The following is a 20716-nucleotide window of genomic DNA, read 5'->3' as shown; positions in this document are numbered from 1 at the left end:
GACTCACGGTAACACACACTTCCGGCCGGAACATTATTTGCGTTGCACAGACATAACGTCCAATTTTCAAGTTCGGCCCGTGGGGATTTTCATCGTTTTTGGGGGACCAATAAGCATCCTTAAAATGCCTGGCGTACGGCAGCCTTTCTCCTCCGGGAGCTGCTGGTTGGAAGCGCTGCAGGAGTATTTATACAGGTGAGCAGATAGCCTGAACACGGCGGGCGGCGGAGTAGTTGATGGTTACAGTATAGGTGTAGCTTTACGGAAGAACCGCACAATAAATTTAATATCATCCCGGTGTGAACAAACGGGTGGCGGAGCGCATCGTGGCGGTACATGGCTGGTAGATGAGTTTCTTTGTGGGAGAACAAAGGTGCCGTAAATATCCCGTATTGCTCCCCACGTTCTTACTTCGTCCCCTGGTCTATCGGTCGTGTTTTTAAAAAACAGCTGAATATCGTACTGATCTATGTGTCAACAAAAAAGACATAAAAATATTTTATCATCACACTTTGCTGTCTCTAGCATCGTGTGCCTGCAGACTGTCCACCAGCTGAGCTGCACTGTGCTACTGTACGTGTGCACTCTATGGTTATAAGTGCTCTTAGCTGTTCACCTCACTTAGGTTTGATGATTGTGGAGGCAGGATGAGTTTTGCTCTTGATGCACGTGGTTGTTTATGAAGTTATGCTGTCTTTTTTTTTTTCGTCCTTGCGTGTGTGTGAGTTTCATATCCATCCTTCACGACAAATATAGCCAGCACCAATAACAACTATCGGCCTAAAATGAGTAAAAAGCTGTAATTTCAAGATGACCAGAGTGTGTTAATGAAATTCCTGCTCAAGGTCTCCTTTTTTCCACGTTTGTGTCCTCTACATGTGTGTTCATGTAAATCTGCACCGCATCGCTCTCATCCCGCTCAGGGTGGGAGTCTTGTAGTGCCCCAGTGCAGTCTCCATGAGGTCAATGGCTGCTGTGATAATGTTTAACTGATGCCGGCTGTCAATACTCATTCACCGGGAGAAAAGTCCTCCGCCTGTTCAGTAAATTACACAGTGCAACGTGAGCTGTGAGGTTCAAAACAACCTGACCCCACTGTTGTTGTGCGAAACAATAGAACAATGACTGCAATCAGCTTTTCCAGCAACCATCTGTGTCATGCTGCTGCCTACAAAGCACCTTTCCATTACTTCAGGGCTGCTGCTATTAGCTCTCCTTGTCATTGACTCCAAAGTGAGATGAAGACCCTCCTTTATCCATTTTTTTTTCTTTCTTCTGCTGACCTTGACTTAGGTGGGTCTTAAAAATACTGTACGGCAACATGTGTGTGACATTTCCCTGCTATTGCTGGTTACCGTAGCATTTTAATGTCTGTGTTTGAGGCGCTGCGTTTTCCGTTTTCCTTGACTCCCCCTTTTTTCACGGCTTCTCCAAACATTCTCGGGAGCAGTACGAGAAGCTGTCCACCATGCACAAGAACATGCAGAAGCTGTACGAGAGCATCGGCAGCTACTTCGCATTCGACCCCCACTCAGTCAGCGTGGAGGATTTCTTCGGAGAGCTGGCCAACTTCCGCTTCCTCTTCATGGTGAGTTTAAAACGACGGCACATGTACTCTGTTCCTAGAAAGCAGACACACGGCGCCCAACAGCGGCCACCACCCACACATGCACATGCCTTTGCACTCGCTTGCTTGCACACATTGGGTGTTAGTGAAATGAGAGCTGGTTGCACATGCTCACATTTTCATCAAACTTTGCAGCAGGACCCCACAGATGGTGAAAAATTACAATGTTCTCATTGAAACTGAATGTTAAATTGGGATTACAATTAGAGGAGCATCCCAGTAAATTAGAATAGGATGGAGAGCTTAATTTTTTTGTCTCTAATTCATTTCAGGATGTGACTCTCATAAACACACTCTGATATATAAATCCCAGACTGAAGGGTGTGAACTGCAGAAATAAAAACTTGAAGTGTCACTGCATGTGTAGGGAATCTTCTTCTGAACTAAACTACTGAAATAAATTAGCATTCGTTTACATATTATGGCCTTTTTTTAATGATTTTTATAAAGGAAATGCTGAAAACAAATGACATAGCTAAGACAGATTGAAGATTTCACTTTTTTTGTCAGTAGTGTTCACCTCTCGTTTGTAGTAAAGCCTTCCATCTCAAAATGTCCTGACCCTGGTGTAATAACTAAGACCTTTTCTTACGAATTAAGATTACTTTAAGGCATCAACATTTCATCTCCTTTGTTATTTTTGTCATACTTGACAGACCATAACTTAAGTCTGAAATAGAGCGTTGAAGGTGATTTTGTCCCTCTGCAATTCCAGAAGTCATCAATGTTTGTTTTTTTCTTTCACTTGGGAAACAATCATTTCAGCTTGCCAACTTCAAAATACAGGAAGGTTTTCAGTCCAAAACAGTGCCACACTTTGTATTCAGACTTTATATTTCCAATATGGTTCTTGTAAGTTCTCTGAATGTGCTCAGGAAGAATGTAACAAGGCCCACCTGCTGTCATTTCCTTCCATATGCCATTTTTCCTGTATCAAATACCTTTTTGTTTGCAGATAGTTTTCCAGTGCTATAACAGACTCTGAGGTTTTGAATAGTGTCACTTTTCTGTTTCTTGTAAAAGCCGACTAATGTTCCGCTGCCGGCGGACACAAAAGCAACTTCAGTCTTTTTGTGTTTTTTTTCTTTTGCATTTTATTTACTTTTGATTCAGTCAAATTGGGTCATTTTTCATTAATCTATTCTTCTCTCACAGAAGTGTCCCGAACATTTCAAAGATTATTTTATGTGCTGATCTTTTAAATAGCAAAAATTCTAAAGACTTTGAATTTGTTTAAGATTTTATTAATGTTCACAATGGACTCAGAGATGTACGCAAAGCTAACCAATTGGAGAAGCGTTTGCTGTTGTTGGCTCTAGCACAGATTTGTTATATTAAAACATTTAAGCTAACGTTAAATTTAATGATTTTCCTGATATCAAGGGGAAAAAAACTGCTTTTATGGCTGGGAAAAAAGCTTTATAATTGTTTCAAATTCGCTTAAAATTTGAATTAAGAACACATTTACTCTAGAAGTGAAGCATTCCAGACAGACTCTGATGTTGACCAGAGTGCGGTCTTGGGGCCACTTGCGGCCCTTTGAATGATTTTCTGCTGCCCTCGACAACAGTTCTGCAACAAAACAAATCTGGCCTTTCTCTGGCTGACGCAGGTAGATACTTTTTAAAAAATCTTTTACGGCGAGATTTTCGACAGAGTTAAAATAACAAAAAGTTAGGTGCACCAGAAAATATTCCTCATTTATTAAACTGCTTTCTGTGTTAATCTCAATTTAAATTGAGCCACAAACATCAAACAACTCGGCTGCCCCCTTTGAGTCATCCAGCAAGTACTTCAGAAGACAGAATGACCCAAATCCCACTGTTGTTCCTGAACTTAGACTAAAAACGATTAAAAAGCCATCCCACAATAACCCCCAAAAAATAGAAAATGCTTTGCCTGTCTTTTAATAACACACTCATAAAAGACCCTTGACATGCTTTTGATCTACAATCTCCTTCTAAAAATGTCTGTTTCATTCATCTGAATAAAATCTTGCACATGCAGTTTATTTTTGAGCTGATAATAAAAAAAAAACAGGCACAAGAATATTTATTTAACTCCTTTCAGCACTTTCTCAGTTCAAGTTCATGTTGAAGTTTCTTCGCTGTGGACAGTGATATTTGTGTTCAATCAGCGATGGTGATTCTTGGGTTGTTCCTGAAATGAAACTTGGACAAAACCAGCCGTTTAAACCGGATAATTATCCCAAAATCGCATGAAAGTTAAGTTTATATTTGTTCATTTGCTAAAAGTTATAACTGGAGGTGTTTTCAGTCAGAATGCAGTCAGTGGTGCATTATTGCATTTTATATGTTCCTTTGCTCAACATTAGACATTTTGTTAAAATTGGCTTTAAACAAGTTCATTCAGATGCATTCATTTGAACATGGAGAAAAATTAATAGTTCATTGACGCATCAACCAGGTGCAAATTGAATTAGTAATGATAGAAGCCATATGAAAAGTAAAGCAAAAATCCCCTGTTTTTCTCAGCAGTCTTCTAAACATGTATTTACCTGTCTTTGCCTCTCTGCCATCTCTCTTTCCCACCTGGCACCTCCCCTAAAGCTCCAGGTGACAGGATGATGACATCCTGTCCAGACGGTGTTCTCTTTTTCTCCTCGCAGCCCGTTAATGTAAATGGAAAGGTCCCCTTGTCTGAATCCCTCTCGTTTTCTGACTCTGATCCTCGTGTGAAACCCGCTTCCCATTCTCTCTGATCAAAGTGCACGAGCGCGCAGCGCAGCACTCCCTGAAGGATTCCAGAGTTGCATATCTGTAAAAGAGGCATCCACCCAAGAAAATAAATTATTCTCTCAAGCAAATAGCTGGATATGAATATTTTATTACCGATTTCCTGCTATGGTTAAGGGGATAGAAGTAAGTGGGATATAGTGTAGTTAATATATTCATACAAAAACAATCCTTTAATCACCACATTCCTCAGATATTATTTATAGTTTTTGGCGCTTCAGCTTTACTGACAGAAAGGCTAATCCCATCTGCTTCCAGAGCACAAGGAATCAATGGTTGTTCCTATTTGAATGTTGTTTTTATTTTTCTTACCCTGTGAAACAACTAGGCTAACTCATTTCTTCCTCCAAAAAAAGGTCTTATGCTTTATTCATCTTTGACTCGCGTCGACTCCTTCTTGATTGTGACAAATGGCAAATCAAATAAACGTGATGACTTGTTGTCAGTGAACATGCTAGCTGGATTTAGCCTCTTGGAACGCCTGGTGCGCCGCTGACATTTGTTTATTATTCTTTGTAAAATGCGGAGATATGAAGTTGTTTGACTCGGACAAAACATCCTCGCCAAGTTCCTTCTCTGTCGCGCCGCCCTTTGTAACGCATTCACAGCACAAAGCATCTGCTGTATTAAAGAATTCCCTTGCAGTACAGTCGCCCTAAATTGCTTTTACTAAAAAGCGGAAGCTTAATGCACCCGACCGACATAAGGCATTTGAGCAAACGCATTGACAGACAGTTCTCACAGAACTGAATGTAACTGATAAGAGAATCCATTAACTCTATTTTCCTTCTGTTTCATTCTCCGTCTCTCCCTCACCTCGTTTTTTTCTTTTTTTTTTTTTTTTGAGCCCAATAAAATATCATTTGAGCCAGGATTTGAGGAGTTCAACAATTTGTTAATTTAATGCTACTGCCATACTTTGAAATAGAGTATGGGTGAAATGCAATAGCAGGGAGTGTTATATGTAATCCTGACCAGGAGCATGAGGATGGGGAGTTCTTCTTTTTCATTAATGAGTTATCAAAGCACAGCAGATGGGCTGGGATGAGCCAACAGTTTTCCTTGTTAATGGAGTGACTTTCTAATGTGACCAAATCACTCAGCGGGTCCATAGAGTAACAGGATAGAACGTTTCTGAGAAGGTTTTTAATATTTGTAGGTGCCATTTTTCACCTTATTTGATATAATCCTCATTTATTCCTTCAAAATATAAAACGTGATCGCTGCTTTTAGACTCGGCTGATTCATCATCATGTTTATGCAATATATTTACTTACTGTACAGCGACTTTGGAGGTCACCCATCAATATGTGAGTACATGTATACAGCAGCAGAAGCCTCTCAGTCCGTAACCTATAACTTCTTGAAGCCATTTCACCCCACATCCTGGCACACGGTGCAGCAGATGGCTAATAAACACATTTGCTACTTAAAGCCCAGGCGTTGTAGTGTTTGTAAAATTCAAATGAGATATAGCGATGGCACCCTCTCTGTGTGAGATCATTGGTGCAACCGAGCAGTTGGAAATACTTATTACGCCCTCACTGGACCGGCAAACTCATTTGCATGGGAAGGGAACCATGCTGTGGGAGATGTGTTGTGTTGCACAGGTCAAGGAGGAACAATACACACATTTTAGAAATTATAAAGACAACAGAGCCAGACTGGGTATCATGGCCTTAGTAAAGAACTGCCATATTAGTATTTGGACAGCATTACTGACAGCTGAATGCCAAATGGAACACATTTTGTTCTTACAAAATTTTAAATTTCTCATTTGTTAAAATTTGCATAGCCAATATTTGATCGTGACGCAGGCATAAACGCATTTTTCTAATAACCAGAAGGACTTGGAAATACATTTTTGCCGGATGCAGTCATACGTTTTGTAGCGTTCACTCACACAAATCCAGGTTTCCAGGTCACAAGGTGTGCATAGAAAGTTCTGCATACGCTAAAATGGACTACGGCTGGAAAAAAGGGAGGGAACAAAGAGACATCCTGACCCAAAGCCCAAACCACCTCAAACTCTAAATGGACTTCCTGACTGTCTGAAAATATCTAATGTTTCTACGTACTCCAAAAAGATACATCTATAGAAAGATATTTGCCCAATCGTCTTTGCAAAATAGTTGATAATGATTTGGGAACATAAGTTGTCCAGTACTACCACAGATTCTCAATTGAATTTCAATCTGGACTTTGACTGGGTCGTTCTAACATGCTTATTGTAGCTCTTGATCTTAACTTTTTTTTATTTGCACCAACAAAGCTCTGCATCTCAACCAGAGTTCAATATTTTTTCCTGATCTCACCAGAGGAACCATTTTCTGCATGCATCCTGTTTTCTTTGGCACAACAGATTCTTAGAGGGACAAACAACAAAATACAAATACCAAAGAGAAAAACCTTTCATGTTTTCTCTTAAAATCACATCGCATGGTTTGGTTTAGTCCAGAATGCATTAGAGAACTAACTGGACATTAATAGAGTCCATTGAGAAATATCTGAGCAAGATGTCAAATCAACCAGTTTATTTATCAAGTCACATTTCATTAGAATATTTTAATCTTGGACGTCCTCCCACAATAAACGGAGCTGTCAGGGAAACTGAGCGCGATACAATCGATCTTCGCCCGAAGGAAATTTCAGCCTGTCGCAGAGAACTGGGAAAGGGACACAAAATAAACCACAGATGCAGGGCTTTGATAATTAGAGGTGTTGTTTGATTAGAGCCGCTAAATTATGTATCGTAATCATGTTTACAGTCAGAATTAATTGTTTGTTTAGAATAAGTTTCGCCGACAGGACTTATGTACGCAATCTACATAATTTCTACCCCGATTTTATCCTGAAGCACTTCAGGAACGTTCATTTGGAAATGAGCTGAACCCTGCTGGTGGTTGGCTGTCAGAGCTGCTCATCATTTGGAGAAAATATGGGAGGTAAACGTTTTGTTGCCAATACAAGGCACAGCTCTCATCCTGTTGAAAGCGGCAGCAGAGTGGATGCAATCAATATCCTGTGCAGGGGGCAGTGGTCTAATTTACACAGCCTTGATGTGGTGATTAAATACAGGTTGGTATGAGAGACGTCGCTGACTTGCAGTAGTTTGAGACAAGTAATCACAATTTCACAACACACACACAATGTTAATACTTTCTCTTTCTTCACTATCATTTTGTTTATTTCCACGATTTAAACTTGATATATATATATATATTTTTTTTATCACAATTACTCAACCTCGCTCTTCTCTCTCTGTCTCTGCCGCCATCGCTGCCCTTGTCATCCGTCAAGGAGGCGGTGACAACGAGGGCCCGTGTCCTTGGACATGTAGAAAAGCCCTGCTATTGACTGGCATGATGAGCCGCTCTTTCCTTGTTCCTTTCCCGCAATCCCCATAATCCCTCTGTCTTAGCTGCCAACACGGCGCACTCATCAGGACCACAGGGGCGGTGGATGGGGGGCCTGCTGTCGCCACATATTATATCACCGCTCAGAGAGGGTTATGCCTTCGCTTAAAGCTGCCCACATGGATGCATACGGGAGAGGGAACACCGCAGATGAGCTGAAGCATAAAGATGTAAATGGACTCCAACCTTGGCGCACATAATCGTATGGATTTACTAACATGAAGTATGACCTCCCACACGTGGAACCTCTGCTGCACCACAGGCGTAGCATGCAACAGCATTTTGTTGTCTCCAAAGGTCACACAGTTGCATCTTATTCTCTCCTTGCAGCAGAACAAACTGACAGATTTGTACAGTGCTGAAGACATACGGTTTATTATCTCTTTATCCCGGGTTCCTGTCTGGCATTTCAGCTGGTGACCGCGGAGGAGACGGATGCTTTCTGAATGCTGGGCTCGCTGCACGACTGCCACATGTTGCTTTCTCAATTAAATGTCTTTCCAGTGTTGTCTGAAGAATTATGCCTGCATTATGTCGTGCAGAGATTTTCAAAAGCGTTCAATTTGAACCTTTTCACGTTTTGTCTCATTAGAGCCACAAAATTCAATGTATTTTAATTGGATTTTATGTTATTGACCAACTGAGTGAGCATAATTATCAAGTTAATACCTGTTTTTTTGTTTTTATCTCTGGTTTTGGGGTGCAGCCTATTGGCGTCGAGAAAAATGAGAATGGTGCCAATAGCACGGCGAGTAGCATGGCGCCTGGTGTTTTAGCTTCCAAAGCTGCATTTTCTTTATAACATGTTAGATATTCTTTACAAAAAATTCCTTGAATAGGTGAATTATCCACATTCGGCAGAAGAATCTGCTGTCAACAGGCGGGGGTCTTCTGGGCCACTTTATGCACTATGCTTAAATGTTAGTTAATTATTGTGAGTACCAAGGTTTTTGATGCTCTGTGTCTGTATAGTGACACTTTTTACAACTCTTAAAAGAAAAGCTGTAGAACTTTTGCTGGTAAATGTATTAAATAACCAAGCTATCCTTCTAAAATGGCAGACAAGACGAGCAACATTCTTTCATGAAAACTTGACATGGAAATATTGAATTTTTTTTTTAATTTATTTATTTTTAATATCACATAAGATATCTATGAAATACTTTGGAGTTTTTGTTATGTGATAAAATGTGCAAAAGTCAAAGGCTATGAACTATTTTTGAAAGCACTGATTATGTGTGAATGTCCTCATTCATGTAGGTTTGGCATTAAATCAGCTGTGGGACTGAAATCATGTACAGAAACCTCACTGATAGATGGGCTTATAATAAAAACAGGCCTATACACAGCAACAGATACATTGTTTATTCCAGACGCTTATCTCTATCAAGCCAGTTGCTGAATAAGACTTTGCTGATGGTATTCTGCTGCTCTTGTGCACTATACAGTGTAGAAGGTGATAAAAGAGTGAAGGTGGCAGAGCAACATTCTGATTTTATCTGTTTGTGTGTGTGTGTGTGTGTGCGCGTGCGCCCGCCTCATCAGGAAGCCGTGAAGGAGAACCACAAGAAGAGGGAGATGGAGGAGAAGATCAAGAGAGCCAAGCTGGCGAAGGAGAAAGCTGAGCGAGAGAAGCAGGAGCGTCAGCAGAAGAAGAAGCAGCTGATTGACATGAACAAAGGTACGCTGCTTCTCCCCATGCCGCTGCCGAGACGGAGACGGGGAGTTCAGGGGACAAGAAGCGCAAGGGTGGAGAGAGGGTTTCATGGAAATTTGCTGCACACGGATTTGAACTCAGCCGCTGATACTAATGTAGAGACGCAGGGGGAGGGAGTCCTTTATTTTAGTTTATTTTCAACTCTCATGTTTACAGTGCTTCCATAGCTCAGTCAGTGCTTCCAGACAAAAGAGAGGTTATGCTAGAATTGGTATTTTCTACTTATCCACATTCTGTAGACAAAAAACATTCTCCCCCTGCTGCATCTAAAAATTGAACACATTTTATTCAGTCATGCTTCCAGTTATTGGAAAGTAGTCACAAATAAACTCAAATATTTTGTTTGCTTACAGAGACACATGCTGGAAAATACAGGCTCCATGTAAAGATAGGAAATTAAGGCCCGCTTTATCGACTAAACCGGAGATTGCTGTGTAGATGGCAATCTCAACATGATCATTATGGCTCTGGTAGTTTAGCATTCATTACATGGAAGCAATGCAAGGAAAAACAATAGTATAACAGTTTCCAGAACCGCTGTAATGACTCCTCTGTCCTGCAGCAACGGCAGCCAGTCGTGTATTGATCAGTGTGAGCTGCCATTGTTTCGCACGTGGAGGAAAAAACACAGTGACAGAGGCTGATGCTTGTGTCTAGTTATGACAATGACACTGAAGGAATTTCAAGCCTGGGAGGCCTTACAGGCAGTCAGTGCACTCTTTTGTCCATTATTTATTCATATTTTTTGACTAACAGACTGGGATTTCCACACCAGTTTCTAAATGTCAGAACTTGCCAAGGACCTCTCCATCGCCCAGCCTCATTGGGAAATATGACAAGACAGTCTCCAGCACGCCACAGACTCTCCAAGATAATTGATGCATGCAACAGTTCTTCTCTCGCTCTTTTCTTTTTTTTTTTTTGTTCCCCGAGCAGAGACCTCTCTGAAAGCTCTACTTTCAATAATCCAACATGGCTGAGCTGAAGGAGGCTGTCTACCCCCTCTCCCTCTGTGTCTGGCAAACCAGATGGAGAAGGATGGAGAAGTGGTGCGATATTAAATATTTCTGCCAGAGCAGATTTTGATCTTGGTTTCTGAATGCCATAATATGACATTCAGAATGAATAAAACATGAGGATGACATGGGCAGCGTTGCCTGCAGCCTCCGAGATAGTGGGGGATTGTGCTGCGCACCGACACCTAGATTACTGGACTGTCTCGATGACGGTGACCTTGGAAAATTATGGAAAACTCGCTTTCTTAATCCAAGATGCACTTGGCATGAAAAGCTTTTCTGCTGTCAAGGTTCCTTACCTGCATGTTTTTTTCATTAAACCTAGAATAATTTCATGTATTTTTACTTGTTTCTATGCGGAAAGCAATCTAACAAAAGGAGTAGGAATTTAAGCTCCAACCAGAAACGGGTGGGAGTGTGTTCAGCTTATTTGTTTGTCCTCACGCCCTCGGTTTCCTTTTTGTTTGGAAGATGTAAACAGTGGCTCTCCTAGGTGTACACACCCCTGTAGAAAGACCAGATTTATGAGCCCAGGTTTATGAGATGCAATAACAACGCAACAAGGAGGAAAAATGAGCTTTTTCCAATGTTAATTTATCACATATCCTTTGCCTTGAAACTGAAATACCAAAATATCTGTGAGGGGGGGAAGATATAAAAAAATGAAATGAGGTGCAGCGACCTGGTTGTGAAGGAACTGCATCTTTGGACTAATTCTGGGTTGAGATATACGATGAATTATTATCAGCGTAAGTTTTTGGATACTCTCACCCTGCATCTTGTTTTTTACCACAGGTTGAGTAAAGTGCAAGTCATCCGGGACGTGTGATTGATAGGAGTGCGTCAGGGCGGGGCCGTGTACACATTTAGTTGTGCGTAGCGCTTGTGGCAGTTTAATTAACTTTTTCTATCTTACTAAACAAGCTAAGCTATTTATGCCTTGATGTAGATATATCTTTATATTGTGGAGTCTTGTTTGGCCTTCTCTGTGCTGAATGTATTTTAGGCTTACTAAATGAGCCACAGAAGTCCAAACAGACCCGATCATCAAGCAAATAATTTCAGCCCGACCCTGCGCGGGCCAAAAATCTAAATTCTACCTTGCCTGCAGCCTCAGACATTTCAGGGATTGCGTTGTGCACCGACACAGAGTACTGGCCGGTCTTAATGACGGTGGACTTGAAAATGTGGAATATCCACTTTCCTAATGCAGGAGGTGCTCAGCGCTGCCAGCTTTTCCTGTCAAGGTCGTTACCAGCATTATTATTATTTTTTTTTAACCTTGACATTTTTTTTCTGCTCCTTCAGTTGTTTTTCTTTGCGGAAAGCAATCTAAGGAAGGACAAACGCATGCAGGGCTCCATTAATGCGTCTGATGAATGGGGATGTAAGCTCCAGCCAGAAGAAGGGTGGAGGTTAAAGCAGCTCGGTGGTTTGCGCTCGCGCCCCGCGTCTCGGTTTCCTTTTAAGCTGTTTGGTTGGAAAATATACAGCAGGAAATTCAGTGTTTTCTTGTTGCGCATCTTTCTTCTCTGCGCCTCCTCTCCTCCCTGTTTGACAACCTTGGCTTGAGACTCTCGGCTCTTGTCTCCCTGCCTGCTCTAAAATTCTACATGTGCTTCACATATTCGAAGAGTTGGTTATTTGAGGTGATTTTCCTATCAATATTTCATGCGGAGCATCACTCTTGTTTTCTGCGGTGGCTTGGGAAAACACAGAAGTGGGCAACACAAAGAGACTCGTGTAATTCCTCTCGCCATTAATTAATGATGGCTGAGCATTTTTGACATTAATTTTAAATTCTGGGGGTTAAAAGGCTAAATGAAATCCTGAAATAGATAGTTCAGACACCTGCTCTTAGAGATCAGACTGATAGAAATTGAGTAGAGCCAGCTATGTTTTCTGTGTATTTGGATGCATAAGCTGAGCAGATGGGGTAAACATATGCCTATTGTGTTATGAGAATTAAGCACAGGTCAGTGTCTTATCTATTTTAGGGATTTACTGGTTTGCTCATTTTGTGGCTTAAAGGACTGCTTGATGGATAATAGTATTTTGTTTAACGCAATTTCAAGAGTCTATTTTTGAGAAGGGATAGATTTTATGTCATTTCACAAATTGCAACCTAATCCTCTTTGCTCGCAAATGATTAACAATGAAATGCATTTTTAATGAGAGTTTAATTCATTTAGCTTTTTGCCATGATGGCACCAGGATGGAGGAAAGAGGAGAGGGAGAGCAGATAAACGCTTTTAGGAAAGTGGTAATATAAAAAAAAACAAAATAACCCCTTGAAATGATGTCCTCTCTTTGTATCACTTTTCCAACAAAGTGACAGACAGATAAGAGAAGTGTATCACTAAACACTCCTCTCAGTTAAGTATTTGAAATCTTAATGTATGAAATATCTTATAAAATCATTACCCAGTCACTCAATTTGTTTTAATTTGCTCTAAGTGGATTCTCTTGAACTGACCAGCTGTTCAACATTTACAGAACCACTTTAGATCAGTGCAAGTGACTGTTGAGCTCTGCAGAATATGAACTCAAGCTAATGCCTGTGTCTATTACAGGCTAAGAGCAGGATATTTTTACTGCAAGGAAATGAAACAATGTCAGCAGCAGAAAGCTGGGCTCTGCACAGAGCTGCAGCGTGGTGGAGGACTTGAACTTTCCTTCGCTAAAGGCATCAGAGTGAGGAGAAGCAGGGCCCCTCTGGTCGCTGGCATCGCCGGGGTCAGCCCCCCCGTCTGGGGCGAGTGTCTGAACCCGCATGCCATCTGCGTATTCCCAGTCAAATTCACTAAGCTCTCAAAAGACCCGGAAAGCCTGTTCGCTTTTTGAGCACGATGTGGTCTGGCATGAAGCACATATGAACAAAAAAAAAAAACAAAAAAAACCCCACAGCAAATAAGTAGATGCCAGTAGACCGTTATGTTTCAGCCAGGTACCAGGAAGACCTTTTTCTGAGAAACGTAGGCAAAAAAAAATGCAGATTTTATTGTTATTTTGTGTATTAGACAAATGAAAAATTGAAAAAAATGGTACATAGTTTATTATTAGAGATAAAAAATGTAAGCATTGCTTTGCATTTCTTTACAAATTATATCCTGTAGATTAATGTTTTGCTGCCTCTAACAGTTTTGAACAGCTAGTCGGCTTGTAGCTCAGTTGTGAAATAGCTAAAGCTGAGCCATGCAGTGTGTCTGTAAGCACCAGTTTCTAAGTCTTGTTTCCAGTTTCCAATTACAAACAGAGCTGAACTTTGATTGGGCCTTTCTTATTCATAAATATGCTGTGATCTAAACCAGAGGTCTGTAACCGAGCCTCAAATATCAGATGATGTACTGAAAAAGACAACTTTGATTTTTGATAAATATTTACTACGAGTCATTTCTTGTGTTATGTTCCTATAAAATACATGGATTTCTGCGGTGGTCATGTGACAAAGTGTAAAAGAAAAAACAAAAAGACTTTCGGAAGGGAGGCCTTTCCCCGGTTGCTTTTTTTGACCCCCTGTATATAGTCAGCTGTTTCACTAAAACCTTAAACATGCAAAAGCTCTAAACATGCACTTATCTTTTTTATTCTGTCTTCATTGCATCATTTTTTTTTTGCTGAATGGATGGCCACCCAGCTGCCTCAATCCACTGCAACAGCTTGAAGACGCGAGAAAAATGCAAATCCATACATTGGTTTGCTTTAACAGAATACAGTTTATGATAAATGTGTTTTGGCAGGAGACATATGTTACAACATAGCCACTGAACGCACAATATAATCATCTTTTATACTGTTATCTTTGTTCATTCAGCATCTGGGAGCTGGATAAAAACAACTTAAAATCTATATTTGTACTTACAAATCATAAAGCCTAAAGGTGAGTGAATTAATGTGCTGGTAATAACGGACATGGAGTTCAGCTCAAGATGGTGTCGCCACAGTTGATTTTTATCGCAGAAATGTGTGTCCTCCTTTCCTCTTCCAAAGCTCAGTGTGTGTCTTTTTTTTTTTTTTTTTTTTTTTGAGCTGCTAAGTTTTTTAGGCATTCTTCCCTCTCAGCCAGGCCTGCTAAAATGAGGTCTCCGTGTCTGTATGATTCTCTGCAGAGAGCAGTTGGCATGTTGACAATGATGGGCCTGCAGCTTCTATTTATGCATCCTTCTTGTCAAACTTTCACTCGCTGTGGATCAAATGGTGTATGTTTACACAAATAAAAAAAAAGTGGGCTTCTCTGGGAGAGGCGTATATTTTATAAATACGAGGGAAAAATAAGTCGGTGAGGTTAGTTAGGTTAGGCCTTGACAGCAGACTGCACGGTTTGCATTCCCTATGTTTTTTTTATTTTTATTTCCGTAGAAGTTTACATCCAACTACACAAGCCGGGTGTCAAAGAGGGAAGAGTTGAATTTGTGACTCTTTAATGTCAGTCATGTTGGAAAACACTCTTACTTCAAAAGTTAATACTTTTAATTAGCTTTGGATTACTTTTTGTTGGGTGGATGGATGGTAAGTTGGATGAATGGATGGATGGATGGTAAGTTGGATAAACAGATGGATGGATGGCAAGTTGGATAAACAGATGGATGGATGGTAAGTTGGATAAACAGATGGATGGATGGTAAGTTGGATAAACAGATGGATGTATGGACTGATAGAGTTGAAAATAAATTGAAAAATGCATATAAAATGTGCTCAAAGGTCCTGAGGATGAATATTTTCCATATTCTGTTTTTTTCCCACATGCATCCAAACCTGAATAAATTCCAAACATTGTATAATTTTTCAGACCTCATAGAAAAACAAAAAAAAAAAAACCTTTCAGATGTTCAGAAACTGCTACCTGTTGACATTCAGTTCACGTTTTGACTCTGTACCTGATAGCCCGTCCACATCTGCGCGTTTTCTCTCAAAGTTGGCTGCAGCTTCTTTTTCTTCCCCTTCTTGTGTATTTTTAAACACAGAAAACATTTTTTTTAATTTATGTTTCCATTATTGTGGCATGCTAACCTAAAGTGACATATTTATGTGCAGCCGGCTGACTGCTTGTGGCTGGCAGAGCCCTGTCAGGCCTGACAGTGCTGGAGCTGCAGATTGATGGCTCTGTGTGACACTGACAGCTGCCAGTAGGCCAACACATACCTGCGTAGCAGCCATGCCAGCCAGGTGATCATAGACGAGAGCTGACATGCTGCGGCGGGGTGGACAGGTTGCCTCTCCAAGTTTGCATAGTGTCCCCACAGCTCGGCAGACGTTGCAAATAATATTACCGGGGTAGATAGCTTTAGAGACGTGAAGGTCAGAGACACAAGCAGATAAAAAAATGTTGAGCTTCTCGCTTTGCCTCAGCTTAGCTTGAAAGCGGATATTGTAGCCGAAGCCGACCTTCGTGTTTGAGACGGAACGTAAAAAACAAGGGCAGGCCTTTCAACAATGTAACTGTGATGTATGTTTCAGTGCTCCTCTATTTGCTGCATGTTTATTCCCCCATGTGTAATTTCTGCTTCCAGGAATTGCGATCTTCCATGCATTCATTATATGCACTGTCTTGGAAAAGTAAACAAACCTCTTAATTTTTTTTTTTATTTTTTTTATTTGGTTTAACATTGTGTTATTCTACAATCCTTCTTTACTCATATCTCTGTGGTTAAAAGTCCATCTGGGAATATGCATTGCAAATTAGCTAAGTATTAGTTTAGTGTTGTGCATACTAAATTTTTGTCCCCATTCAAATAAACAATAAACAAACAAAAAATCCAGTGCAACAGTTGCCTCCTAAAATCACTTAATTAGGCTCTATTCAAACAGCAGGTGATGGTTAATTCTGAATTTTTTGCTGAAAGTTGATTTTTTTTGATAATTAAATGCAACCTCAATCAGATTTCTGATTTACATCTAGACTTACTGTTTGGCTTATTATGATACATGTCTCAGATGAGTGATGCAAAATTTGGATAAAATTCAAAACGACTGCAGTATCGAATACAAGTCAAGTCTGCATCAAGTGAAACGTGAAAATGTTTCACCAGATGAGATCAAAATTGAACTTTTTGGCCTAAATGGTCAAAAACTTAACCCACTGAATAAATAATTCCTGTGGTTAAAAGTGGTGATGTTATTATGATCATGTGGGAAAACTTTCCATCAGTGGGAACTGAGAAGATATTATAAAAATAATCGAATAAAAAGACTTGAGGCAAGGATTTCTTAGTACAAGTATTGACTATATTTACTAATAAAGTGCCTCTTAAGGCAGTTGGTTGTATTGTTTTATTTAGAGGTGAAGTAATAAAAGGGGCATTAATCATTTTTTTATCAAATGAGTTGCGCATAATCATTTCAATCATGCTCAATTTTGTGTCGGCCTGTTACATTAAAGCTCAAAGTTCAATGTGCATGAATAACTTTACAAGGTACAGTAGTTTATTACACACGTTGCACACAAGAACAAGCATCTTTTACTTCATGTGCATATTGATGTCACTTCAGTGTGGCACCAAACTTTTAGCAAGCCACTTTTTCTTTGCCCTCAATTTGGAGTGCAAGCAGTACAAGCTATTCTTTGCAACTGCTTCGTATGGATTGTTGAACTCCATAATTACCTTAAAAGACGGGAACAAGGGCGCCAGGATTATCTGCCGTCATGCACTCGTCGTAATAAATAACAGCATATTAGATTGTGCTCTATCTCCAGAAAGAATCGGTATCTGCCCGAAGGCAATGACGGCACAGAGCTTCTAGGCGGCTGCATCTCAGCTTAGTCCCACAAGACCAGGCAGCGTGAACTGAGACATGTAGAAAATTAGATTTATTCAAAAACAAGTTCCACAAACGGAGTAAATATTCTGTGTGCTCTCTAAAACAAAAATTGGCAGAGTTAAAAAAAAAAAAAGTCATCCACTGCTGTCCAGACATGTATTATTCTCAGCAAACTACTGTCGACGTGTGAAGCAACCTTTTCTTCAAGAATGTCTTGCATTAAAAACATAATACTTAGCATCTTAAAGTTTCACCCATCTAAGTTCAGGTAGTGAGACAGGTTTCAGATGTCTCTGCTCCCTTTATTTTGTCTCTTCCTCCATAGATCTCTTAATTTCACACCACACTCTCATGCTTCCTCATCCCTTCCTCTCTCTCATCACTCTGTCGACTGCTCTTTTCTTCCTCAGCGCAATAAGCGCAGGCACAGTTGAATCTCATTAATTTGTGGGTGGTTCAAGTGTCTGATCATTTCCCCTCCCAGATCTGGACCCCACCAGTCACTTTACAGTCAATCAAACCTAATTACCCTCACTACAAAGACCATCAAATCCCATTGTCAAATCCATTTAGCTTCCCCAGACAGGGCCGCCTTACGCTGAGGCAAACAGCCCATGTGGGGTTTGGTTCAGATGCGATCTTGGTCTGCATTACAAAACTATGTATCCGCTACGTGCCACTGTTTAAAAACGGAGCTCTATGAGAGCCAGGATAGATTGCTTGGGATTTTTTTATTTTTTTAATTCGCTGAAATTATTTGTTAGCCATCCCAGATCACAATGTGAACTTCACTATTAAGTCCTCTGACACAGATCAAATGGACAAAGACGGCTGTTTGTCAACAGTAATGAAACACATTTCTGAAAGAGTCAAGATGAGGCTCAGATCTAATGTGCTAACTTTCAAGTATGGTGGCAGTGGCATCATGCTGTGGGTTGTTTTGCTGCCAGCGGTGAGGATGCATTAGAAGGTAAACCTTCAAATTCTTCAGTTTCGTCATATCATCAGCTGGGTTGAAACCTGACGACAAAAAAACGGTTAATTAGCGTCAACATGGAAAACAACACAGAAGCGTTGCCTGAAAACCAAACAAATACCAATACTGCCAAGGAGAGAAGCAAATATCTTGCAACAAGTAGAAGCTCAGTGAATATTATCAAAGGCTTGCAGTCAAGGTGCAACTTCCAAATCGACATTTATCCAGCTCTTACTGGGGATATATGCATATATTTAAGCAGCTATTTATCATTTTGACCATGAATGGACAAGTACTTGTTTGTAAAAATGATTTAAAATAAAAAGATTCGCTCAAATAAAACCCAATTAAACCTTCATGACAGTGAGGACTTCATGTAATCTACATCTGTATACAGATCCTACCCTACCTGCAACTAACATATGAAAAATGTGTGGCTCAACCACAAACCTGGGCTGCCTTTGCTGTAGTTTTTTTTTCTGCCATAAAAATCATTTAGTAGTTTGCATTTATTAGCATTTAATGCAAAGCAGCAGGAGGAAGGATGAGGATTACATTAGAGCAATTAAAGGTGTGGGATTAAGGAGCTCCCTGCGGTTGCATTAGGGAGAGACGCTGCAGCAGATATCAGTGTTACGGTAAAACATAAGCCCCTCTGATGGCTCCAAATGTACAGTACATTATTTCAATGTGAATTAAGGAAGATGCATTTAGTCAGTATCTCATGGCATAATAAAGAAAAGGTCAAAAACGAGCACCTCCAGATGTTATTAAAGTTAATAAAAAACAAAACTGTATCTGAAACGCACATATTTGAGTGCTGCTAAAAGCTGAACACAAAGGAGTCCTTTTAAAAACGCTGCTTTCTGCTTCGGCCCAGACGAGAACGTAAGAGCTCAATCACTTTGCAAAAGCTTGGATAAAAAGAGACACCATTAAAGCGAAGGTCCTGCTGGGTCAGAGAAAATGAATATAGGTCAGGGCCCTCCATATTGGAGCTAAATCTAGCTGTACTTTGCCTATAGAAAAGAGGTACCAGTGACCCTCTCTGCTGCGATGACAGCTTCCTGTGGCCCTCCTGGCACCCCGGCATTGTGACCCCATGTGGCGTTGGGAAAGTGTGTCAACTTAACATCTGTCAGTGCTGGGTTGGAGCTCTCCCTTGTGTGCCGGTACTGTTACTGGGCAAACTAGCCCAGAGCTGTGGATGGATGGTGATCACAGTATGGTAGCTGCACAGACCTTAAGGCAGGAGCTGTAAATGATAGCGGAGGGAAGAGCGTGACGACGACTGTGTTGCAAGTATCTTTCTTTCCCCTCCTCTTCCCGTCTCCCACTCTTCCCTCCCTACTGTTTCACACTTGGGGCCTGGCAGCATCCATCCAGATGGAGGGTTTATTTTTGTTTTTGTTTGTTTACTTATTCATGCATCCAGCTATTCGGGGCATCGCTGGGGCTTTTGCTCCACCACAGAATGCAAATCGCCGCCGCGGCTAATCCACTTTCATCTCTCCCTCGTCGACATCCAACTTGGCTGCACGTTTTTTTTTTTCTTGTCTTTTTTTTTTCCTCCAGTTTCTCCAAAGTCAGGACATTTCGCCTTTCTTCTGTGAGATGACTGGACCCACCCAGTTTCAGCCCTCCCCTTTATTTCAGGAGGTAAAATGTCCTGAAATTGCACACTTTTTACCTACAAGCAGTGGCAGATCTAGAAACTTTTACATTATGGGAGGAGCAAGGGAGTGGTAAGAGCTCTAAGCACCGTCACTAAAACAAACATAATACCCTCAAAAAAAGAACAAATTATTGAACCTCAGTCTCTTAGAAGTTTTACATATGCATATATTTATTCAAATGATTTTTCAAATTTTAATTATACCAAAATTTATGTAAATTTATGTAAATTTCTACTTTTTTCAGTCTGACATCATTTCTAAATATTGAGTCAGGTGTTATGATTGAACAATTACTCGTTATTTGAGGAATTTCTTTTTAACATTCCAACATCTAGCTTCTTGGACGGCTAATTTTTACTTGAGTAAAAATATGTCAAAGTGTTGCTACTTTTTTACTCAAGTTAATTTTTTGGGCTATCTTCCCACCTCTGTCAGTTTGACCCTGGAGGTTCATTGCACCCACTATGTTTGGAATTCTAACAATAATTATGTATTTTTTTGCTGAATTAATATTTAATTTGAAGGCTATAGGAGGCTTCTGGACAAACAAAGTTTAGTTTTTATAAGTCTGATTATAATATAACGTTTGTGGGAGGGGAGAGGTGTGGCAAAGCTCCACTGCAGGGGGGGCAGTTACCCCCCTTGCTCTCCTGTAGATCCCTTCCTGCCTCCCAGGCACCTTTGGCAATTTCATGACATTCTTTCCACTCACCACATCTCCCTTATCTTTTTTCTCCCCCTGACCCTGGCGCCAAACAGGGAATAAAGTAGTA

The 20716-nt window shown here is 40.5% G+C and overlaps 1 protein-coding gene across 1 annotated transcript in view; it reads left to right on the top strand.

Moving 5' to 3' along the window:
- The first annotated feature begins 1403 nt into the window (after positions 1-1403).
- The window catches only part of LOC103152940 (protein diaphanous homolog 2), a 100692-nt gene continuing 81379 nt past the window's right edge, over positions 1404-20716 (top strand). The window contains exons 1-2 of the mRNA XM_016661568.1: positions 1404-1588; positions 9345-9480. Coding sequence (XP_016517054.1) covers positions 1469-1588; positions 9345-9480 — 256 coding nt within the window. The 5' untranslated portion in view covers positions 1404-1468. The remainder of the gene's footprint in view (positions 1589-9344; positions 9481-20716) is intronic.

The sequence above is a fragment of the Poecilia formosa genome, unplaced genomic scaffold (assembly GCF_000485575.1).
Source record: "Poecilia formosa unplaced genomic scaffold, Poecilia_formosa-5.1.2 Scaffold336, whole genome shotgun sequence".
Taxonomy (NCBI): domain Eukaryota; kingdom Metazoa; phylum Chordata; class Actinopteri; order Cyprinodontiformes; family Poeciliidae; genus Poecilia; species Poecilia formosa.
Note: the sequence above shows the minus strand (reverse complement) of the source record. Positions and strands in the feature narration are given on the sequence as shown.